The sequence below is a fragment of the Dama dama genome, chromosome 9, assembly GCF_033118175.1.
Source record: "Dama dama isolate Ldn47 chromosome 9, ASM3311817v1, whole genome shotgun sequence".
Taxonomy (NCBI): Eukaryota; Metazoa; Chordata; class Mammalia; order Artiodactyla; family Cervidae; genus Dama; species Dama dama.
Genome location: NC_083689.1, coordinates 49,996,549 through 50,022,515, shown reverse-complemented (window position 1 = coordinate 50,022,515; position 25,967 = coordinate 49,996,549). Strand labels below are relative to the sequence as shown.

The 25,967-nt window shown below is 37.8% G+C and overlaps 2 protein-coding genes across 2 annotated transcripts; one reads left to right on the top strand and one right to left on the bottom strand.

Annotated features, from left to right (window-relative positions):
• Nucleotides 1-9,056: 9,056 nt before the first annotated feature.
• On the top strand, nucleotides 9,057-20,344 carry LECT2 (leukocyte cell derived chemotaxin 2). Its single transcript, XM_061149416.1, has 4 exons — nucleotides 9,057-9,102; nucleotides 11,150-11,246; nucleotides 12,871-13,016; nucleotides 20,178-20,344. The coding sequence occupies exons 1-4, from the start codon at nucleotides 9,057-9,059 to the stop codon at nucleotides 20,342-20,344; spliced, it is 456 nt and encodes a 151-aa protein (XP_061005399.1).
• Nucleotides 20,345-22,744: 2,400 nt separating this feature from the next.
• Nucleotides 22,745-25,577, bottom strand: LOC133062890 (F-box/LRR-repeat protein 21; the record flags this gene model as incomplete). Its single annotated transcript, XM_061152244.1, has 2 exons — nucleotides 22,745-24,709; nucleotides 25,367-25,577. Coding segments are annotated over 2 exons (855 nt in total), but the record flags the coding sequence as incomplete, so codon positions are not given.
• Between the last annotated feature and the right edge of the window lie 390 nt (nucleotides 25,578-25,967).

Here is a 25,967-nt window from a genome sequence, read left to right as displayed (position 1 = left end):
CCATCTTTTTTGTGAGAAATAAGCAAACAGTGGGATTAGTCTTGATCTACAAGGCCGTCTGAAATGCTTCATGGGCTCAGCCAATGACAGGACCATCAACACTCCCCCTACCTGTTTCCCTCCACCTCCACCTGCACTCCCCCTCATTCTCACATCCAGGGCTGACCCTTCTGTGTTCTCAGTCTTTCCTGGCTTGCCTGCCTCCCTAATCATCTTTGCATTTTCACAGCACTTAGCTGAGTGCCTTGTACAAGCCACTCACTAAACTTGAGCTAGAGTTGTTGAACAGTGGGGCAGTGCTGTAACTTTCAGAGCTATTTATGTTGACAGTTCCTTTTTTAGAAGGTGTCAGTAGCTAGAGAGACAATGTAGTCCCCAAACAGGAGAGCATCATTTCTTCCATTATCATAATTCATTTACTACTCAGTTTAAGATGTTCAGCTGGTCTGAGTCAATCTGAACAATGGCGCCAAGAATGTGTGTGTTGTAACCTCTGGCAACACTCTGACTATGTCTGTGTGTGGTGCAATTCCAGGGTTCAAAGCTCAGCGGGCCAATCACATCTGTTTACCATTGCTTGGGGTAATCTTGGTCTTTGTTTCCCTAGCCCTAGGATGTTTGCTTTCTGTTGGTCAAAGTACTAGCAGATGGTGAAACTGGGTGAGGAAATATGCCCACTGTGGGTCTGTAAGTATTTGATAGAGTGAAGACTATCTATTGACTGGGCTTAGTACATTCTGGAAACTTAAAATCAAATGGTCAGTTCTGACACAAAATTCTCAAAAATCCTCTGGTGGGATTTTAAAATCAAGAGACTCTCATCTGAACAAGCAGATTTAAATAAAGAATAGATATTTGTATCCAGTGAGATAAAGGACAGCTTCACTGGTAAAAGTTCAAGTCCAATTCAAATCTCACAGGCTAGAATGATCTTGTTTTGCATAGATGACCACCACTGCCTTTTAGCTACAAAGGTATGCAAGAGATAATCAGTTGGTTCACAAGTGTCCTTGAGAGCAATCTTAGGTAAAATACTAATGGCTGTGGGCAGAGAAGGTAGACATGGTAAATTAAGAGTTGGGAGGAGTAGCCTTCTCATTTTTGACCCTCTGCCCTTAGCACACAGTAAACAGAAAAAAAGGAGGACCTTTACATCCTACATAGGTATAAGCGTTTCCCCGGGGTCATGGCCAGATAGAGACACACAACTTCATGTAGGGACTGTGCACAGAGAATAACCAATAGATACTGCCCCTTAGGAAAATCTGACATTCCACATACCAGACAAAGACTATAAATCAGCTACTTTAAATAATCAAAGAACTAAGGGAAATCATGTATAAAGAAGTAAAGCATAAGAACAATGTCTCAACAAATAGAGAATTTCAATAAAGAACAGAAACTACATGTAAGAGAATCAGAGGAGAATTATAGGGTTGGAAAACACAATTACTGAATTAAAAAATTTTCTAGTGGGGCTTAAAGAAGATTTGAGCAGGGAGAAGAAGGAATTAAGAGACTTGAAGATAGGTCAATTGAGATGATCCAGTCTAAGAAACAGGAAGAAAAACGAGTGAAGAAAAATGAACTTAGAGGTTTAGAGAACTGTGGGGAACCCCCAAGAACACCAGTATATGCATAATGGAAGTCCCAGGAGGACAGGGGAGAGATAGAAAGGGGTAGAAAGAATATTTAAAGAAATAATAACTGAAAATTTATCAAATTTGATGAAAAACATTAATCTACACATCCAAGAAGATAAACAAAATCCAGATAAGATAAACTCAAAAATGCAAATATTGGACACATCATAACCAAACTTTCAAAAAACAAAGCCAAAAATAGATTCTTGAAAACAAGAAGAGAAAATGAATTCTTCACAAACAAGGAATTCTCAAAGAGGCTAACAGTTGATTTATCATCAGAAATCGTGGTGGCCAGAGGCAGTGGTAGGATACAGAAGAAACATATCGAAAGTACTAAAAGAAAGTTGTCAACCAAGAATTCCGTATCTGGCGAAATTATCCTTTAAAGAGCCTCTTGATGAAAGTGAAAGAGCAGAGTGAAAAAGCTGGCTTAAAACTCAACATTCAGAAAACTAAGATCATGGCATTTGGTCCCATCACTTCATGGCAAATAGATGGGAAAACAATGGAAACAGTGAGAGACTTTATTTTTGGGGGCTTCAAAATCACTGCAGATGGTGACTGCAGTCATGAAATTAAAAGATGCTTGCTCCTTGGAAGAAAAGCTATGACCAACCTAGAGAGCATATTAAAAAGTAGAGACATTACTTTACCCACAAAGGTTTGTCTAGTTAAAGCTATGGTTTTTCCAGTAGTCATGTATGGATGTGAGAGTTGGACTCTCACATCCAACTTTCTAAGAAAGCTGAGTGCCAAAGAATTGATGCTTTTGACCTGTGGTGTTGGAGGAGACTCTTGAGAATCACTTGAACTGCAAGGAGATCCAATCAACCTATCCTAAAGGAAATCAGTCCTGAATATTCACTGGAAGGACTGATGTTGAAACTGAAACTCCTGTACTTTGGCCACCTGATGCAAAGAACTGACTCTTTGGAAAAGACCCTGATGCTGGGAAAGATTGAAGGCAGGAAGAGAAGGGGATGACATTAGGAGGAGATGGTTGGATGGCATCATCGACAGGATGGACATGAGGTTGAGTAGGCTCTGGGAGTTGGTGATGGACAGGGAAGCCTGGTGTGCTGCAGTCCATGGGGTCGCAAAGAGTTGGACACGACTGAGTGACTGAACTGACTGATCCTTTAAAAAATGAAGGATAAAAAAAAATGAAGGATAAGTTAAGACTTTCTTAGGTAAAAACTGAGAGAATTTGTTACTAGCAGATCTGCTCTAGGGAAATGTTACGGAACTCCTTCAAGCTGAAATCAAAGGACACCAGACAGTAACTTGAATCTCTGTGGAAAAAAACAGCGTGTACTGATAAAACTACATAAGTAAATAAAGCAACAAACATAAATCTGTATATTGATGAGCATACAATGTATAAAGGTATAATTTATATGACAAAGCACAAAGGAAGAAGGGAAGAGTGAAACAAAGTTTCTGTATACTACTGAAGTTAATTTGGTATTAATCTGAACCAGATCATTGTAAGTTAATTTATAATCACCAGGGCAACCACTAAGGAAATAATTCAAAAGTATACAGCAAAAGAAATGACAAGGATGGGATTTTCCTGGTGTTCCAGTGGCTAGGACTCCATGTTCCCCAAGCAGGGAACTAGAACCCCCTGGTCAGGGAACTAGAACCCACATGCCACAACTAAGAGTTCCCATGCTGCAACAAGAAATGACAAGGAAATTATAAAGTACAATAGAAAATATTTATTGAACACAAAAGAAGGCAGTAAACAGATGAATATAAAAGACTATTTTCAGATTAAATGAACTTGTATATAGACAATTCTAAGGAATTCATAAAAAAAAAATCTGTAACAGCCAAGAAACTAATTTGGCAAGCTCACAGGATACAAGATATATATACAAAAAGCAGCTGTGTTTCTATATATTAGGAATGAAAATGGTATTGATGAACTTATTCCCAGGGAAGGAATAGAGATGCAGATATAGAGAACAGACTGTGGTCACAGGGGGGAAGGAGAGCGTGGGACGAATGGAGAAAGTAACACAGACATATACACACTATCATGTGTAAAACAGATAGGGGTGAGAAGTTGTGATATAACACATGGAGCACAGCCAGACACTCTGTGATTATTTAAAGGGGTGGGATGGGGTGAGGGGAGGAAGGCTCAAGAAGGAGGTGATATATGGCTGATATATATATTTAATTATGGCTGATTTGCATTGTTCTCCAATTAGAAAATAAATTAAAAAACAATTTCATTTATAATGGCATCAAAAGGAATAAAACATTTCATAATACACTTAACTGAAGAAGTGCAAGACATGTGCCCTGGAACTGCAAAATTTATTGAAAGAAATTAAAGAGAACCTAAATAAATGGAAAGACCCCCCTCACCATGTTCAAAGGTTGTAAGACTTTATAATGTTAAAATGGCAATACTCCCCCAATTGATCTACAGATTCAACTCAATCTCTATCAAAATTTCATCTACCTTTCAATTTTGTTCAGAAACTGACAAGATGATTCTAAAATTAACATTGAAATGCAAAGGATCCAGAATAACCAAAACAATTTTGAAAAAAGTAGAAAAAGCTGGAAGACTCATACTTCCAGATTTCAATATTTATGCTAAAGCTACAAATCAAATCTGTGTGGTACTTCCACAGGATATACATATAGATCAGTGAAACAGAACTGAGATTCCAGAACAGCCAAAGTAATTTGGGCAAGGGTTCCAAGAAAATTAAATGGGGGGAATAATAGTCTTTTTAATAAACAATGTTGAAAGAACTGGCCACCTACATACAAAAAAATATGAATTTGAACCCTCTACTTCATCCCATACAAAAAAGTTAACTTGAAATGGATCAAAAACCTAAATCAAAGAGATAAAATTATAACATTATTAGAATAAAACATAGGCATAAATCTTCATGACTTTGGATTAGATAACCATTTCTTATATATGACATATAAAGCATGAGTAGCCAAAGCAGGAGGAAGATATATTTAACTTCATTAAAACTAAAAGCTTCTATGATTCAAAGGACACTATCAAGAAAATGAAAAGACACCCCACATATGGGAAAAAGATATTTGCAAATCATCTAACAAAGATTTTGTATCCAGAATATATAAAGAACCCTTACAACTCAACAATAGAAAGATAAATAATCCAATTAAAAACTGGGCAAAGGATTTAAATAGACATTTAAAAGACAAAGAAAATAGACAAAAGGGCAAAAAGCACATGAAAAGATGTTCAACTTCATGAGTTATGAGAGAAATTCAAGTCAAAACCACAACTATATACTACTTTATATCCACTAGAATAGCTATAATTAAAAAGACAGAATATAACAAGCATTGGTGAGGATGCAGGGAAATTGCAACTCTTAGTGCTGGTAGGAATGTAAACTGATGTAGCCACTTTGGAAAACCATTTAATAGTTCCTCAAAAATCTAAATACAGAGATACCATATGACCCAGCAATCCCACTCTTAGTTATAGGCCCAAGAGAACTGAAAACACATGTCCAGATAAAAACTTGTACCTGAATGTTCATAGTAGCGTTATTCGTAATAGCCCAAAGTGAAGATAATCCAACTGTTCACCAACTGATGAATGGAGAAACAAAACATAGTCTGTTCATTCAATGGAATATCATCCAGTGATAAAAAAGAAATAAAGTACTTACCCATGGTAAAATGTGAATGAACCTTGAAAACATTATGCTAAGAAGCCAGGCATGAAAAATCACATATTCTCTGATTTCATTCATATAAAATGTCCAAAACAGGCAAGTCCAGAGAGTGAAAAAGTAGACTAATTGTTGCCAGGGGCTGGAGAAAGTAGGGAATGAGGAGTGACTGCTCATGTGTCAGATTTTTTGTTTTGGGGTGATGAAAATGCTCTAGAATTAGATAGAGGCATGAGTATATGATATTGCAAATACACTAAAAAACCACTGCATTGTGCATTTTAAAAGGGTACATTTTATGATATGTGAAGTCTCAATTTAAAAAAAGATAAAGCTATGTTAGCAGGTATAAAACAAGCATGCATGATATTTCTATGTATACAAATACACACAAAACTATAGTTGTCGGATGATTACAACTATAATTTCATCTGCACTCTTGTTTCTTCCTTGCCATGTACATTATAATTCACAGGGTCTAGAGTTTAGTATGTAAATTTGAGGGAGGGAGTTATTCTGTGTATCACACAGAATTACACTTAATAAATGTAAAAGGAATGATGTAAATAGAAAAAAAGTATGTTGTTTTATTCCTCTTCGTTTTGCCCCATTTCCAAATCCAAAAGAAATATTGACAACCTATGTCACCATGCTTATCCTTTGGCTTTTTGTGTTATCTGGCCCACCTGCAAGCACTCCTGGTTGAAAAACATGGGCCGAGGAAGCCAGGAAGGAAATCAAGGAGCAAGATGTTTGTAAACCCATTTGGTGTCACTCAAGGAGGATACATTTTCTAGTCCATTTTATCATGGAAAAGCAAAGATTTCTGACTAGACCATACAGTTTGTTGGAAAACCACTTAAAATTCTGTCTTTTTTGTTCTCATTCCACATTCACCAAGCCACTTCCCCAAGGGTTTTAACACCAAGAGAGCACATCCTCCCATTAGAGGGGAGTCATCTCTGTTGAAAATCATCAATCAAGATAGCTAGCTAGCTAGCTAGCTAGCTATCATCTATCTATCTCTGCATTCAGCTTCCTATAATCTGATGAACTTAAATCATTCTCCCTGAGTCAAAGTCTTAGACAACGAAAAGACTAAGGGTTAGACTCTGGATTAAGGGAAATTTACTTCAATCAAGGATGATAAGTAGGTTTTTATATGCTAACCGACCATACTGGCACCAGGATCTTGGACTTCCAGACTCTAGAACTGTAAGAGATAAATTTCTGTTGTTTACGAACCACCCCGTCTCTGGTGGTCTGTACAGCACCCCAAACAGACCAAGATAAACACAAACTATTAACACATCAGAATCAATTTGTTCATAACCTCCTGCCATTTGGCCAGCATGATCACTCTGCTATTTCAGCACAAGTTCACTACCTACCTCATCAGAAGCAGAAGGCAGAGTTACAGAGAAGCAGAGACAGGACAGGAAACAATCGAGCCTTGCAACTGGGTGTGAGCCCGGTCGGCTACAGTCCATGGGGTCACAAAGGGTCGGACACGACTGAGCGACTACCACACTCACATGACTTTACCTCAAGCTTTGCTAACAAGAGATGAGACTAATGTGCTGAAAGTAACTTAGTTCATCACAATATAGGAAGAGAAGAGTTTTATCACCCCTGCCCTCAAATTTAAATTTATAGCCAGTTTTGAATTTCTCCTCATCTCGGGACTCCCTATCTTTAGTGAAATGCTAAGAAAAAAAATGAAAAGATCAAGGCGTGAGGTACAGGTCGGGGCATAGTTGGTGGGGCTGGGGGTGGTGTCAGGGGGCTGGGGGTGAGTAGGAGAGAAATGTGAAGCCAACTTACAGTGCTGTTAGCTGACTACATCCTGCAAAAGTTAAATACCCATAATTGTAGCCCAATAAGCATTTGTAATTCCACATGTATTTCTTTATGAAGTATAGCTTAGAGAAGATAAAGCTGTCTATTAACAGATCAGTGTTTCTAATCAAAAGATTTCTACCATGTAGCAACCATCTGATCGTACCTTATAATCACTGGTTATACAAAAGAACAATGACAGTGCCTTCTGGTCCTGAGATCCCATTTCAAAATGGACACTTGCCAGCTTTGTTCAGAACAAATCTTCAGTTAGCTAGCTTATAAACAATATTTGCTTTAATTCCCATATTTTTTCCTTAAACATAATGGAGTTTAATTATTGTATTCAATAATTAACATTACAATTATTGGAAGCTGGTAATTTTTTGATGTAAATTTAGGAATATGGTTTAAGTAATTTAACATGCTGATTCCCATCATGATGTTTTTATTTTTTTTTATTTTTTATTTTTTTTTCATCATGATGTTTTTAAAATTGTCAGTTAACACCTAGACAAATTTAATTCAACATGTTCTTCATTCTAGTTACAAAGAAATTGTTAGGTATACTTTAGCTCGGGCTTCCCAGATGGCACTAGAGGTAAAGAACCTGCCGATGCAGGAGACATAAGAGACGCACATTCCATCCCCGGGTCAGGGAGATTCCCTGGAGAAGGGAATGGCAACCCACTCCAACATTCTTGCCTGGAGAATCCCATAGACAGAGGAGCCTGGTGGGCTACAGTCCCCGGGGTCGCGGAGTCGGCCGTGACTGAAGTGACTTAGCACAGCACGGCATGCTTCCTATCAGGGATGTGCAACTTTGGCACGATGAACATTTTGGGCCAGATAATTCTTTGCCCTGGGGTACGTTCTATGTCTGGTATGATGTTTAGTAGTAGCCCTGGCCTCTGCCCACTATGTTCCAACAGTGGCTGTGTAGCAGTGACAACCAAAAATATTTCTAGACACTTCCAAGTGTTTCCTGGTGGACAAAATTACTCCAGGTGAGAACCACTGTTGTGGATGAATGACCAATGAATGCCTAAGAGAGAATCTCTCTAGATGATTCTAACACAGCAAAACTTCCCCCCTTCCCCATAGGTTTGAATCCCAAATCTGTTACGTCCCCTCCATGTGATCTTGAGTGAATTCACCTAATCAAACTGTGCCTTTGTTTTCTCTTCTGGAAAATGGGAATGACAATATATATTCCAACTGCTATTATACTCCATTGTATGACTATATCTTTCATCCTTTTCTCTACTTATGGGTACTGTGGATGTTAATTTTTCATTACTACAAACAAGCAAACATTTAAAATCACATATTTAAAGAAATATAATTTTCTCAAAATTATAAAAGTATTTGCAAACATTACACAGATAAAATTAACTGATCATCCAAAAAAACCCAAGGGATATACTAAAGAATATACTATAGAAGGTCATACATTATTAATCTTCTTTTCTGAAACATGCCCTACCCAGGGAATGAAAGATAGATCTACTAGCAGACAATATTAAATATTCACTTTTTCATGTGGATATCCTCCTACCAGTCACAGCCCAGAGAAAAACCATTCTTCACCCAGCCTTGTCTTATCACTTCTGTTAATATTTAGTCAGCATTTCCAATAAAGTTAACTTCTTCAGATGAAAAGCTTTTACGTAGGTCCTACATAGCCGTCCACAGAGTATTAAAATCTGACTCCTTCCATTCTCGTAAATTTTTGGGTCTCGTACCAAATTGAAGATACAAGAGATGCAGAATTCTAAGGTTAAATAGCTAGAAAATACTAATTTAGACTGGAATATTCTTCACAGAGTGCATGGGGGCAAGCCTAAGTGTCAGAGGAAGCAGCATTCTAGAGAGACAAAGACAAATGTTTTCCACAGGAGCCCTCCTTCTGGCTGCTCTGATTTCTCCTGGTAAGTCAAAATTACTGTCTTAGAATCCTGGCTGACTTTTAAAAATTGATTCCAAGCACAGATTTGAAGGTCATTAACATTACAATCACAACAGAAACTTGTATATTTGGTTGTTGACAGTGGAATAGGAAGCAAAGCTGAAATAGAGACACCGACGCAGAGAACAAACATATGGACACCAAGAGGCTAATGGCAGGATGGGATGAACTGGGAGACTGGGGGTGACATATATACACTACCACGTATAAGACAGATATCTAATGAGAACCTACTGTATTGCATAGGGGAAAAAGCAGCTTTGTCTGTGTGTAGGACATACATTGTTAACTTTAAAAATGCATTCCAATAAACATTAGGTGCAGACATATATTATTTGATTCTGCTTATACAAAGTAACTAGAATAGTCAAGCTCATAGAGTTAGAAGGTATACTGGTAGATGCTATTGGAGGGGGGCAGTGAGGGGAGTGGGGAGTTGGTGTTTATTGGGGACAGAGTTTCCATTTAGGAAGGTGAACAAGTCAGGAGATGGATGAAGAGTTGCACAACAATATGAATGTACTTAGTGTCACTGAAATGCACGGTTAGATATGGTTAACACAGTATGTTTTATGTTATGTGACTTTTACCACAATTAAAAAAAAACATTAAAAAAAAAAAAGCAGAATAGGAAGAATACACAGGGTCAGGAGTGGTTCTCAATGATTTCCACCTGAATGTTCTATTTCTTTAATGAAAGAAGCAGAAAAGGAAGAACAATCTTAGTTTGGAATTAATTAGAACAAAATTATAAAATAAAGTTTGTATGAGAATCTGATTTAGAAAACCCCTGACACAAAAATTGGTATGGATTAGGACAAGGGGAACACTCCCCTGTCATAGCAAAAGAGCAAATGAATACATTAATTTTTTTTTCTCTTTAACTTTATTAGTTGGAGGCTAATTACTTTACAATATTGTAGTGGTTTTTGCCATACATTGACATGAACACTAATTTCTAATAATAACAATTAATATCTGCCTCAATTCTGAAGGATAAATATTAGTGCCACAGTGATTTGAAGCTTGGTCCCAAGGCATAAGACTAGTGAAACCCACCTTTTAGAGGTATATTCAAGAATATGCTTAATGGTCATATTCTGTAGCTTCTTTTCATAATATATTAATGAATAGCAAAATAGCTTTAAATACAATCAACAACCAAATTAGCAGATTCCTGCTTTTGTTTCCATTTTTGTTAGTTTGCTTTGAAGTAAAACAATGAGTTTCTTAATGCATCTCTCTGTGAATATAAATAATTAGAAATCCAGGAAACAATTTAAAGGAACTTCTCTAATAACGAGAAGTTGCCTGCAAAGTTTGCACAAAACATACGAAGACAGCCAGCCCCCTCCCTCCATGTTTTACTGCTTCTCAATTTTTCAAATAATTCTTATTACTCACTTCCCCACCTTCTCTTCACACTCCACTCTAGGCTAAATTAGTTTGACATGTTCTTATTTCTAAGAATCTCCTCTTCTATGTTAACAAATATGAAAGAGATCCATTTAGTGTTAAATAAACTTTGCTAACTCATAGTTTGTTTTTCCTTAAATTCAAACATCTTCTTGGATCAAGACTAAAAATAAAGAACATTTCAAAGTTACTCTAGAATCATTTCTTTGAGCCATGTTGTTCGATTATTTTGTTTAACCTAATCATAGAGTTCCCCACGCCAAGTCATAAGCAAAGAAAAATTTTAAAGCACAATCTACAACATTTTTTGGGGGGGGGGATAATATAAAACAAATAACAATAAAAGTGAATGCTTGTAAATAAACTTACAAATACTCTATATGTCAGAAAACAAACTTCCCTGGCCAGGGAAAAAAGGGCCATCTTATAGCTGAATCAGGAGTTAAAGGCAGGCCACCCCATAAACGACAGAAAAAAAATCAGAGAAAAAGTGTAATGAAAAGAGAAATTTTGAATCTACTGGGAGACATGAGGATAATGGATATTGGGAATATGTGGTCAGGAAATCTGCTTCTCATGTTTTTCCTTTTCAGCACTGGCTGGACCATGGGCTATTATATGTGCTGGCAAGTCTTCCAACGAGATCAGGACATGTGATGGCCACGGCTGTGGCCAGTACACGGCTCAAAGGTAATGGGGTTTCACACATACGCTCTTTCAGCTCAACCTCTTTGCTCAGTGTCCTTGCTGTAAGTTTCCACAAGTGCTCACCATCCTCTCCCTCTGACAGCAGGAAAATTCAGAGGCAAAACCAGTTACATTACCATGTCTGGAGCAACTTCCAAGAACAGGGCTTCAACTGGGGGCTCTGAATTGAGAAGAGAGCACTGCATACGGACCACAGAGAGGAGAGCAGTGTTTTCTCTCTCTATGTTTTCAAATGTTGACTTGTCTCACCTGGATTTTCCAACATGAAAACCAAACTTTACCATCCCATTTTATAGATGAGGAACTTGAAATGGGACTCCAAAGGGTTGAGGGACCTGCCAAACACAGTTGAAGGTGGTTGAAGGCTGGGGGACTAGGATTCAGGCTTTCAGCTCTTCTTCCTAGCAGACTATGGTGTTATTGACCCAGGCTCTGGGAGGTAAATACCAAAGTCTGGCCCTAAGCAGGTAATCTCTTCCAGACAGTGAGGGACATACTATGAATTTTCAACAATTCCCAGTACTACTTAGGGAGTGCCACTTTCTGATGAAATAGCAACATGTCCAATTACATTTAGAGAAGGAAATGGCAACCCACTCCAGTACTCTTGCCTGGAAAATCCCATGGACAAAGGAGCCTCATGGGCTACAGTCCGTGGGGTCGCAATGAGTCAGACACGACTAAGTGTGTACAGCACAGGCAGCAATTGCATTACCAGTCACCACTCTAATCACAGAACTCTCACTCACACAGATACCGTTCACAAAGCAACGTCTCATGCATAGAATAGGGCTGAGAAATGGGACACAGGGGAAAGTGGCCTCTGAATTGCCAAAATTAAGGCTCAGTTAGTTCATAAACCCTAAAGTTTATGCACTTGACTCATTCTGTAACTTACTGGCCCCTCACATGGAACCTGCTCGATGTTGCTATACACATAATCCTGGTGTATCTGGCTAACAATCCTGGTGAATCTGACGTTCAGGTAGCCTATTAGAAGGGAGAAGAGCCTGGTAAGAGACGGAAGAGTGAGGACTGTTAGAGACAACCTCAGGAAACCTTACAACCTGGGATCATTTTGCGTTTGTGCTCCACAGTTTAAAAATTGCAGGAGGTATCAGTCACTGTATTAAAATGTCATACACAATAAATGATGTGTATAGATCACTGAGAGAAAATAAGACTATGATTCTTTTTATATAATTGGTTCCCATAAAAAGTCAACTCTTTTCTAAGTGGTCTTGCAGATGTAAAGATTCAGGTATCTATAACGTTTATTTAAATTGATTGCCTCATCTCCCCCAGATGCCATATAATATTAACGGCTAACATTTTTTTTAAATGCCTCTTGTGAAAAAAACAAAACAAACAAACAAAAAAAACGCTTCTTGTGTACCAAATACTATCTTACACGCTTTAACCTTTACAACGTGATTATGAATACCTGCGGAGAGGGAGGTGAAAACTGACTAAACAGAGTGAGGAAACCTGGGACATCCCAACATTTTTGATACCCTGGACTGGGAACAGTGAGTTAACCTCTGTTCCTGGCCAATAAAATTCCCAGGGCAGTTCTTCAGTCTGTTCACTCTTATTTACATCCTAGAAATCAGAGGCTTCACCAGGGTGTAGATGTCTTGTGCCCAGATGGCTCTACTGTTTACGCACCTTTCACCGGAATGATCATGGGCCAGGAGAAGCCTTATAAAAACAAAAATGCCATCAATAATGGTGTTCGGATCTCTGGAAGAGGTAAGAAGTGGTGAATGTACCTGGGGCATATAGTGGAGATTTTTGATGCTTATTTAATGTATATTCTATACAGAGAAGTTTCATTCTTCTTTCAAAGGAACAAAACCTAGGAACTAAAGGACAAGGGTACCATACTAAAACAGCCCACACATTTTCCAAGATGTTTCACCACTTTCCCTACAGTCATCTTCTTTATGCATACACTCCCCACCTGGCTCTATACCTCACTGGGGCACTGTCCTCCTGAGGCCCACGTGGCTTTGCTTAACATCCTCCAAGCAAAATCACTTTCAGCAATATTAGCTATAAAGAATAGATGCTTTCATTTACCAGTTCCACAACTGGAAAATGTTGGCATTTCTGCAAGAGTTGATGTGAACTATTTTCAAATGTTCAGCTGTACACGTGTCTAGTGGTGAAAGTGAAGTCCGAAGCTGTAAAGAACAATATTGCATAGGGACCTGGAATGTCAGGTCCATGAATCAAGGTAAACTGGATGTTGTCAAGCAGGAGATGGCAAGATTGAACATAAACATTTTAGGAATCAGTGAACTAAAATGGACGGGAATGGTCAAATTTAATTCAGATGACCATTATACCTATTACTGTGGGCAAGAACCACTTAGAAGAAATGGAGTAGCCCTCATAGTCAGAAAAGAGTCTGAAATGCAGTACTTGGGTGCAATCTCAAAAACAACAGAATAATCTCAGTTGATTTCCAAGACAAACCATTCAACATCACATTAATCCAAGTCTATGCCCCAACCACTGATGCTGAAGAAGGTGAAGTTCATCAGTTCTATGAAGACTGACAAGACCTTCTAGAACTAACACCAAAAAAGAGATGTCCTTTTCATCATAGAGCACTGGAATGCAAAAGTAGGAAGTCAAGAGATACCTGGAATAACAGGCAAGTTTGGCCTTAGAGTACAAAATGAAGCAGAGCAAAGGCTAACAGAATATTGTCAAGAGAATGCACTGGTCATAGCAAATTCCCTTTCCCAACAACTCAAGAGACAGTCTACATATGGACATTACCAGGTAGTCAATACCCAAATCTGATTATGTTCTTTGCAGCCAGAGATGAAGAAGTGCTATACCATCAGCAAAAATGATAACTGGAGCTGACTGTGGCTCAGATCATGAACTCCTTATTGCAAAATTCAGGCTTAAATTGAAGAAAGTAAGGAAAACCCCTAGGCCATTCAGATATGACCTAAAGCAAATCCCTGATGATTAAACAGCGGAAGTGACAAATAGATTCAAGGGATTATATCTGGAGACAGAATGCCTGAAGAACTACGGACAGAGGTTTGTGTAACACTATTGGGGCTTCCCTTGTAGCTCAGTTGGTAAAGAATCTGCCTGCAGTGCAGGAGACCTGCATTTAATCCCTGGGTTGGGAAGATCCCCTGGAGAAGGAAATGGCAACCCACTCCAGTATCCTTGCCTGGAAAATCTCATGGACAGAGGAGCCTGGTGGGCTGCAGTCCATGGGGTCGCAAAGAGTTGGGCACGACTGAGCGATTAACACTAACACTATATAGGAGGCAGTGACAAAAACAATCCCAAAGAAGCAGAAACGCAAGAAGGCAAAGTGGTTGTCTGAGGAGGCCTTACAAATAGCTGAGAAGAGAAGAAAAGTGAAAAGCAAAGGAGAAAGGCAAAGATAGACTCAACTGAGTGCACAGTTCAGAGAATACAAAGGAGAGACAAGAAGGCCTTCTTAAATGAATAATGCCAGGAAATAGAGGAAAATAGAGAAATAGAGGAAAAATAGAATGGGTAAGACTAAAGATCTCTTCCAAAAAAAGGAGCTATCAAGGGAACATTTCATGCAAGAATGGGGCATGATAAAGGACAGAAACGGTAAGCAAAAACAGAAGAGATTAAGAAGAGGTGGCAAGAATACACAGAAGAACTATACAAGAAAGGTCTTAATGACCCAGATAATCACAATGATATGGTTACTCACCTAGAGGCAGAGTATGAAGTCAAGTGGGCCTTATGAAGCATTACTAAAAACAAAGCTAGTGGAGGTGACAGAATTCCAGCTGAGCTATTTAAAATCCTAAAGGATGATGCTGTTAAAGTGCTGCACTCAACATGTCAGCAAATTTGGAAAACTCAACAGTGGCCACAGGACTGGAAAAGGTCAGCTTTCGTTCCAGTCCCAAGGAAGGGCAATGCCAAAGATCATTCAATCTGCCGAACAGCTGTACTCATTTCACATGCTAGCAAGGTTATGCTTAAAATCCTTCAAGCTAGGCTTCAGCAGTACATGAACCAAGAACTTCCAGGTGTACAAGCTGGGTTTCGAAGAGGCAGAGAAACCAGGGATCAAATTGCAAACATTTGTTGTATCATGGAGAAAGAAAGAGAGTTTCAGAAAAACATCTGCTTCATTGACTAGGCTAAAGTCTTTGACTAGGTGGTTCACAATGAACTGTGGAAAATTCTTAAAGAGATGGGACTAGCAGAACACCTTACCTGCCTCCTGAGAAAGCTGTATGTGGGTCAGGAAGAAACAGTTAGAACTGGATTTGGAACAACTGACTGGTTCAAAATTGAGAAAGAAGTATGACAAGGCTATGTACTGTCACCCTGCTAATTTAACTTATATGCAGAGTACATTATGTGAAATGCCAGGCTGGATGAATCACAAGCTAAAATCAAGATTGCTGGGAGAAATATCAACAACCTCATGTATGCAGATGATACCACTCTAATGGTAGAAAGTGAAGAGGAACTAAAGAGCCTCTTGATGAAAGTGAAAGAGAAGAGTGAAAAAAACTGGCTTAAAACTCAACATTCAAAAAACTAAGATCATGGCATCCAGTGCCATCATTTAATGGCAGAGATGGGGGAAAACTGTAAACAGTGACAGATTTTATTGTCTTGGGCTCCAAAATCACTGTGGATGGTGACTGCAGCCATAAAGTTAAAAAACACTTGCTCCTTGAAGGAAAACTATGACAAACCTAGACAGTGTATTAAAAAGCAGAGACATCATTTTGCCAACAAAGGTCCATATAGTCAAAGCTATGGCTTTTCCAGTAGTCATGTAGAGATGTGATAGTTGGACCATAAAGAAGGCTGAGCACCGAAGAATTGATGCTTTTGAACTGTGGTGCTGGAGAACTCTTTAGAGTCCCCTGGATTGCAAGGAGATCAAATCCTGAAGGTAATCAACCCTGAGTATTTATTGGAAGGACTGATGCTGAAGCTGACGCTCCAATACTTTTGCCACCAGATGCGAAGAGCAGACTCAATGGAAAAGATCCAGATGCCAGGCAAGATTGAAGGCAAAAGGAGAAGAGGGTGACAGAGGATGAGATGGTTAGATGGTATCACCAATTTAATGGACAAAAATTTAAGCAAACTCCAGGAGATAGTGGAGGACAGAGGAGCCTGCTGTGCTGCAGTCCACAGACTCACCAAGAGTGGGACACAATTTAGCAACTGAACAAAAACATTTTCAGAAGTTCTATGTTCTAGGTAAAGTCAGGTCTCCTGGTACTTCAGGTCCTAGGCTTCTTATTTGGTTGTTTTAAATCTATTGCAGTAGAATATACACACAGCAAAGTGCACAAAGCAAAAATGGCCAGCTCTATGAACTTTCACGAAGTAAGCACACCAGTGTAACCTGCTGGTTACACTATTTCAAGAAAAAGTACAACAGCAGCAACCCAGAGAGCCCTTGTACTACTTTTTAGCTTTTTTAAATCTTTTTGCCTAGTTTTTGAAAATGACTTAAATAGAATTAAACAGCATGCACTCTTTTGAGCGGGGGCCTTCTTTTATTCCCATGATGTTTGTAAGATTCATTCATCGTTATTTACCTATAGTATCCATTGCATGCATGTATGTTTATTTATTTAATCATTCTCTAAATGGACATATGGGCAGTATCCAGTTTTAAGCAATTAGGAAAATGCTACTATGAACTTTCTAATACATGTCTTTTCATGAACATAAATTTGCATTCCTGCTGGGGGTGGGTTCAGTGACACTCCTCTCACCAGGGCTATGAGAAACACTTTGCTAGGCAGCCCGCATCCTTAAGGAGCTATCTGGAGGCTATCTTCTCTAGGCTTAAAATAAGAGAAATGACTGCCATTGAAAGGACTCCACTGAGCAGTCACAGTTGGCTACCTTGACTATCTACCCAACAGGCAGCAGAGGTGAAACAGTCATCAGATGCTTCAGAAACAAGGATCTATGGCATTGTCTGGTTAATCACAGTGACCTAGAACCAAATAGATGGGCAGCGTACTAAAGCTTTATTTGATTTGTATAAAAGGAAACACTATAGGTCTGATGAACAAAAAATTCTGACCTCAATCAATTCTGGGTCTGAAAATCTTCCCCCAACGCTATCAACTGATTCCCAGACTTGAGTCAGTTTACAGTCCTGGGGCTCTCTTGAATGAAAGGGAGGCTGAGCCTTTCTAAGGAAGGGCTGTCACAAAGCCAAAAATTTATACTATAAACCTTACTTGTAGCCATTCTCAAAGGGACCTGCTCTAGCCTTTTAGCAGGATGACTGCACACTGGAGATGAAGACAACTTAAAACTTTGACACTAATTCCTAAAGACACAGAAGGCACTGTGGTCCCTGACTAGGGCTCATGGAGTCAGGTGATCAAGACAGTTTTTCACTAGGGTCCATCTTACAAGCGGACTGAGTGCATCCACATGACTCCCTTGTAGCAACTTCCCCGGTCCAGAATGCATAGCTGGAATCAATATACTCAGCAACTGGCAGACGCTAGAGGAGTGGAGTTGCTGGGTCACTTGGTAGATGTACCTGCAGCATTAGCAGATACTGCCACCCGGTTTCCCAAAGTGGTGCTGTTCACTCACACTCCCAAGAGGAGTGTGTGAAAATTCCACTTGCTCCATACACAATACTTGGTATTATCTACTTTTCTCATTTCAGCCATTCTCATGAGTGTGTAATGGTATCTCCTTTAACTTTAATCTTCATTTCCCTATGGCTAATGATATTGAGCCCTTTTTCATATTTATTGATAACACTGATACTGTGAAGTGTCTATTCATATATTTTGCAAAATGTCCAGTGTTTTCTTAAAGGTATGTGGGAGCTTTTTGTGTATTTTGGACACAAGTTCTTTGCTAAATATGTATTATAACTATCTTCTCCCATTTTACGGTTCCTTTTTTTTACTTTTCAAATGTTGTTTTTTAATAAACCAAAATTCTTATTTTTAATGCAGTCCAATTTAGTAATATCTTCCTTTACTGTTAATAATTCTTATTACCTGTTTAAGGCACACTTGCCCACCCTGAAGCCCTAAAGATATTCACCCTATGCTTTTGTCCACAAGCTTTATTGCTTGACCTTTCATATTTAGATTTATAATCCTTCTGGAATTGGCTTTTGTGTAAGGAATGAGAAGAATCAAATTCTTCTCCCATATAGATAACTGACTCCATACCATTAACTTGCCAATACTGTTTTCTCCTCACTGCACAGCAGTATCTTGTCATAAATCAAGGTCTGCATATATGTGGGTCTGTTTATGATCTTTCTACTGTGTTTCATTGGCCAGTTGGTTAATCTTCCAGCAGTACTGCACTGTCTTAATTATCTTAGCTATAAAATACATCTTGATCTCTAATAGTATAAATCTTCCAACTCTGCTCTTCTTTTCAGATTGCCTTGCCAAGTCCTGGGTTATCTGAATTACCAAATAAATTGCAGAAGCAGTTTGTCAATCTCCACCAAAAATCTTGCTGGGTCTTAGATTGGGTCTGCATTGCTTATACAGATCAAACTGAGGAGAACTGATGTCTCAGAAGTAATGGGTCTTCCAATCAATGAGCATGTTATATCTTTCACTTATTTAGATCCTCTCGCACTGCTACACTAGCAGTTGTACTAGTATCAATGTAGCACTCCTGGACATATTCTGTTTAACTTACGTATATAAAATGTAGCTAACGGATTTCACTAATTTTCTACAGCAGTATAATAAAAGCCACATATGTAATCTTAATTTTTCTGCATCCACATTAAGTAAAAAGAAACAACTTAATTTTAATATTTTAAGATCTACAAATTATTAACATTTCAAAATGCAATTAATATAAAATTAGTAATGCTTAACTTTGGGGGGGTACTGTCTTCAAAATCCAGTGTGTATCTTATACTTAAAGTGCACCTAATTAGCTACATTTCAAGTGCTGACCAGGCTAGCAGCTACTGTGTCGGACAGGACACGTCTATAGCCTTTCTTACGCTTTCTGTCCAGCTGACCTGTGTGCACTGACACCAGATGTGTTGAAGTCTTCTACTACTACTGGGTTTCTATTTCTCCTTGTATCTCCTGTAATCTCTCCTTTATATGATTTTTGTGTTATATAATGATTATAATGATTTCTGTGTTATTTAGTGCCTGGATAGTTTTAACTATTATATCTTCATTGGATTTAGCATTATAATTGTCATTCTTTGTCTTGCTTCAATGCTTTTTGGCCTGAAGGTAACAAGATCATAACCCTTGCTTTCCCTTTCCTTCCATTTGCAAGGTAAATCTTTTCCAGCCCTGAATTTTTATACCTTTTCAGTGACTGTCTAATTGTACACAGCACAGACTTTCATTTTGCTTTTCAAGCCAATATGAAAATCTTTTTAAAACATGAATTAACATTTATAGATACAACTCATATATTTGGTCCCAACACTGTTATTATTTTATAATTATGGTATTATAATGGTATTATTTCTATGCTTTGACAGGTCTTTTTTTTCTTCTGGTATTTAGGAAGCTTTGTATTCTTGTGCCTGTTATTTCTATTTTGCTTTGTTTTTAAAAGTCTGTTTTATCAGAATCTGTCTTGAAGTTGACATTGTTCTGGGTCAATTTTTTCAGCTAGCTGGTGTTTCTCAGCTATTCTTAACGCCTTTTTAAACTACTCATTTGAGTCTATTCTTCCTTCAGCATCTTGTAATTTTAGTCTTCATTTCTGATATGATTTTGTCATTTTCTTCTGTTCTCTCATTGAGTTCAATCAACCACCCTTTCTTTTTGTCTTTTTTTTCATTTCCGCTCTTCTTTAAAAAAAAAAACAACTTCTGATTCAAGGCTACTAAAACCTAGATAATGAATAATTTTACTTCTTCTTTTCTTTTAGGTTTCTGCATTAAAATGTTCTATATCAAGCCAATTAAATATAAAGGTTCTATCAAGAAGGGAGAAAAACTGGGCACTGTGCTGCCCTTGCAGAAAGTTTACCCTGGAATACAATCCCACATACATATTGAAAACTGTGACTTGAGTGATCCTACTGTTTACCTATAGATGGAAGACAAGCTGATCTTCGAAAAAGACAGCCATCTTCTTAAAACCTAGGCACCTATCCTGCTTTTCAATAAATTCGTGCTCAAATAGAACATGATGAATGAAAGAAAGAAAAAAGCATTTTGATTTCAACTCATTGCCACTTTGATGTTTTGAGGGTCAGTTCATTTCTCAGGTCTGATCTGTAACCTATGGGATCAGGGGTGTGTCTTTTCTTAAAGATTTCTCAGTCCTAAATAAATAGGATAAACAAACATACAATTTCAAACTGGTGCCAACAGCAATGTTGACATTTCTAAAACTAGCTTTCTGCTTGAAAATAAGAAAAAAACCTTAAGTGTTTTTAGGGCACAAGATTAGAGTGTTGTATAATGCTAGACACATAAAGTTCATAAGTACCAAGGGAATAAACTCAAGGCTTCTTTTGAGTTAAGGCAGTAAAGAATTTCAGGAATACCCTTAGGTTTTGGTATTGGTATACCCAGCCACTTTGGTGGTTGGAGGGTGAAGGGTTTACATGGATAAGACAGAATTTGCCAGACGTGACATCCACACATTCCCAACACTCTATATAAGTTGTCGATCTTCCAGGTAATGAATGATAGCAGTCCAAGGGAATATGGAACATTGATTTCAGAAAGTCTACATTATAAGGAATACTAAAAAGAAAAAGAGATCTACCCTGACCTGAAGTATCTCATGCAACCAAGTCCGTCAGCCTCATCGAGCCATATGCCTGTAACAGCTACTTATTTTTACACATCATTGTATATCCTTATGACTCTTTCCTGGTTATGCTAACAACAGGTATAAGAGGGAAATAAGACCATATGACTATTCAAAGGACCAGAAATAATACGGCTCTGTAGATCTTAGTCAGTAAGAAATGAGTGAGGTGAATTCCTCCTTCTGGAAACTTTCTTCATGAATTTTTGCTTAAACTTTTTGGAATGTAGAAAACTCCAGTTGAATGACTCCATTACTAGTGTAGCAATGCTATTGGAAATGCAGTCAACTGAACTTGTTTCCTAGAGAGAAGGGGCTGCATTGGTATACTAGCACCTATGTACAAGAATGTTCATGATATTACTATCAGTCATAGCAAAACCCAGAACAACTCAAATGCCTGTCAACAGTCAGATGGACAAACTGTGGTTTCATTACAGAATGGAATATTACATAGCAATCGTAATAAATGAACCTCAGCTAAACATAACAAAATAGATGAATCATTAAAAAAGCTCAAAAGAGCATATAGCATGATACTGTTTTACAAAGCAAAGACAGAATTTTTAGGAACACATGTATATGTGATAAAAACATATAAAAAGGAAATCGAGCAAATAATAAACACTAGTTATCTCAGGACTGGATAGGGAAGGACCACACAGAAAAATTTAGGTTACTATCAATGCTGTAGTTTTATGGTTGGGAGGTGACTTCACGAGTATTTATCATCATGAATAAGATGTTACAGAGGCAATGGGACTCAGGTGGGTATCCAGGAAGACCACTCACTGATGGCTCTCAGGTAGTTTAGAGTCTACACAACACCATCAGTACTTTCTCATATCCTGTTAGACACTACTCTCTACTGTGTCATAACATATCATACAAGGCCAGCAAATTAAGACTTTACGTTTTGGTTAAAACGAAGAAAACTGTAACACTGGCACTGCCTGTTTTGATCATCTACCTTATTCATCTCCCTAGTGCCAAATAACTTTAGGTCATTCCCAAAGATTACATTTCTCTTCAAAAAATAAAGTCTGTGCTCCCATTGAGATCACAAAAAAGGAAACAGCATACAGATTTCAAAGGCAATTTTAAAAGGAGCTCTAAAATTTTTGAACAATGAAATATACACTTAGCCTTCTAAATAATCAACCTTCTGAAGTGACTGTTCTAGAAAGCAGACTCATTACCCGGAATGGACAGCTTCTCCGAGGTAGAGCAAAATTGCTGCCTTCTGCCTAGCCTCCCACAGGCACTCTCATATCTGTTGAACGCAAATGCGAACTTCAGACTAAAGGACTTCTTTCCTCAGAATCACTAGAATATAGCGCCCTCTAGTGCACCGTATCAGAAGGTTGTTTTGTCTTCTTAATTTCCTTTTCCTTTAGGTTTGAGCGTTAAAATGTTCAGTCTAAAGTACTGCACAGGTTCAAATGACAGGGAGGTAACAGCACCGAGTAACTTAATTTTCATTATTGAAGGTGATTATAACATATACTTAATATTTTGGTGTCAGATATTAGCTTAAATCGGAGAAGGCAATGGCAACCCACTCTAGTACTCTTGCCTGGAAAATCCCATGGACAGAGGAGCCTGGCAGGCTGCCATCTATGGGGTCGCACAGAGTCAGACACAACTGAAGCAACTTAGCAGCAGCAGCATTAACTTAAATAACTATAAAATCCATCTTTATTTAGAAAATGTTTTTAGTTTTCTGAAAGTAAGTAATTTAATGAAAGAATAAGATAAGTGGTCAATTTAAGAAGCCAGAGCTGGACAGGGAAGAGTTACTACATTCTTGTGACAACATTTATCACACTCAGAGCATATTAACAATAACATATGACTTTAAAAGCTGCCCAGAATATGTACAAATGCGCTCTGACTAGGGGGTGCACGGCAGTTTTAAGGAACTGAAAGAGGATGAGAACAGCAGGGCCAAGGGCACCTGGTGGGAGGAAACAAGGTCACAGAAGCAGGGAGAAGCCAGAAGCCAGAACCTGGAGGGTCTTATGGGTCATTTTAAGGACACATATTCATCTTAAAGGCAATAAACCGTAGCCATTGAAGAGTTTCGGTTGTGTTACTAACTAAACAACCACTTCTGCAAAGGATCTGGTTTAGTTTCAGATACACAGTAAATATATCCAGTAAACATTGATTCCCTCACAAACACCCTCTAAAAAATTTACTTTTTATCTCAGTAGTGTATTTAACCAATTACAATCACAGGATCTTTATAAAATGAATTAGGGTTATTTAATGCTAATGTTGGAGAAGGAAATGGCAACCCACTCCAGTATTCTTGCCTGGAGAATCCCATGGATGGAGGAGCCTGGTGGGCTACAGTCCATCGGGTCGCAAAGAGTTGGACACGACGGAGAGACTTCACTTTCTTAATGTTAATCTAATGCCCATTTTCTCACAAGTTAATACAACAAAGTAGAATTCGAAATGCACTAGAAATTACAAGTTATTTATTGAATCATAACATGATCTTATATACTGCTAAAAAAAGAGTACAATTAAGCCAGCCTCTGTATGTCTACTTTGAGTGTACTCTTAGTTTCTAATACCAAATATTTTGTAAAGTGTATTAATGCCAAGATGAAACAGAAACAATCAACAATATAAAATTGTAAGTGACATAATTTAAGGGATCCAAAGCTCAATATTACAAATTTATTCAGCAAGTCAAAATACGCCTTCAAGGAAGGCTGAGGAACTTTCCTAGAAACTGACTGTTTCTATCAACTATCTAACCCACCATACAGTCTGTGTTCTATCTATGATTTCTGTCTTTTCAAGTCTCTCATAGTTTCTCAAATGCTTCTGCTATAATCCATTTATACAGTTTGTAAACAATACAAGATTTCACCTAACACATTTCAGCAATGCATCTTAAAATTTACATTTGCATAGACAGAAAGAAGCTAATCTTACAGATTTTTTAAAAAAAGTTAATAATCTTTGGTTTAGTAGTCAATTACCAGAGAGGCATGACATCAGGAAACCATATTCTTCCCAGGTATTTGGAGACCTCAGTGTGAATTTCATCTAGGCTATAAACATCATCAGGTATCAAAACTTCCTCCATGATAGAGAGGTGGGTTAGCTTTCTCCCACACAGTCTCACAAACTCAATGAATGCACTGCAGCTAACTTCACATTCACTGAGGCCCAAGGCTGTTAAGTTTTTACAGTGTTCAGCAATACAAATAAGTTCATTATCAATGACCTGAAGACCATTAGCACATACAACTAACTCTATCAGTCGGGGACAGTTAAGACCTAGCCGTCCTAGAATCTCTTTGCTGACTGAACGACCAAAATAAAGATGAGTAACAGGGGTTTCTTCTTTGAAGAACGTCTCCATTTCCTCTTCATATAAAAAGAAGTACATAACAACATTCACTCCAGGGGAGTGTTTAGTAAGTGCATCCCAACTTTGTCTTTTAATAGAATGAAATTCAATCTGTCCAGGATTTTCACTCACAACATCTATTCGAAGATGCTCAAGGTTAACGTGAGTCTCATTTGAAAGCGCCAGGAGAAGTTCATCACTTAGCATGTAATAATTCAATGCCAGTTCTCTAAGACCTTGACAATGATCAGCTACACAAAGGATTCCTGCAGGAAATGGGGAAAAATCCTTAAATACAAAGAGTATGGATACTCACACAACATTTTGTGAATTTAAATTTGTATCAGTTATTCATTATTTCTTAGAATAGACATCTAATGATTTCTGAGGAGATGGACGCTGATATATATATATATATATATATATATATATATATATAATTTGCATGCAAATCTGTATTTGTGTGTGTGTGTGTATATATAAAAATAATTGTGTGCATATGCATACTTAGTCATGTCTGACTCTTTTGCAACCCCATGGTCTGTAGACCTCCAGGCACCTCTGTCCATGGAAATTCCCAGGCAAGAATTCTGGAGTGGATTGCCATTTCCTTCTCCAGGGAATCTTCCTCATCCAGGGATCAAACTCGCATCTCTTCTGTCTCCTGCACTTGCAGGCAGATTCTTTACCACTGCACCACCTGAAAAGCCCCATATATATAAGTATACATACAATAAAAAATATAAGTAAGATACTCTTAGGAGAAGCAATTTAAACTATATTTAGCTTACATCAATACACTGAGTTCTTTTGAAAGAAAGACTAATGAATTACATCTCATAAGCATATAGTTTTCAACAGGAAATTGTATTACTACTATTACTATAATAAAAACATCATATAAGCTTAAAAATATAACCTACCATCAGATGAAACATGAGGACAGCTACTCATTTTTAGGCGTCTTAGAGTATCACTATTATTGGCCACAAGAATGCTCAAAGAAGGATCATCCACTGGCATGTCTTCAATTTTGATTGATGACAATGATTTTGAGTTAACAAAAAGAACTGTTAAGTGCTGACACAAAATGAGACTACCATGGCAATAAGAAAAAATTATAAAAACATTATTTTAAAATCTACAGCTGCAATAATTTCATCAAAAATATTCATTAATATATCAATATATGCTTATAATAACATAATAAAAGTGATCAACATATTACTGCTTTTCACAGTGCCATTAGCCAGGAGAAACAGCAAAGTATAGTTTTATTACTTTTATCATTGCTAAATGGAATAGTGAGAAAGGAAGAAGTTTCAAAGATTTCAAAAACACATCTTCCAATTATTTTCAATCTTAAGGATTTATTTTTCAACATTAAAAGGATATAATCTTATGTATTTCCTAGAATAGAGGTTGGCAAGTTATGGTCCACTGGCCAAGTCCAGTCCACTTTATCGTATGGTTCAGGAGTTAAGTATGGAAAGTGTTAGTCACTCATTCATGTCTGACTCTTCA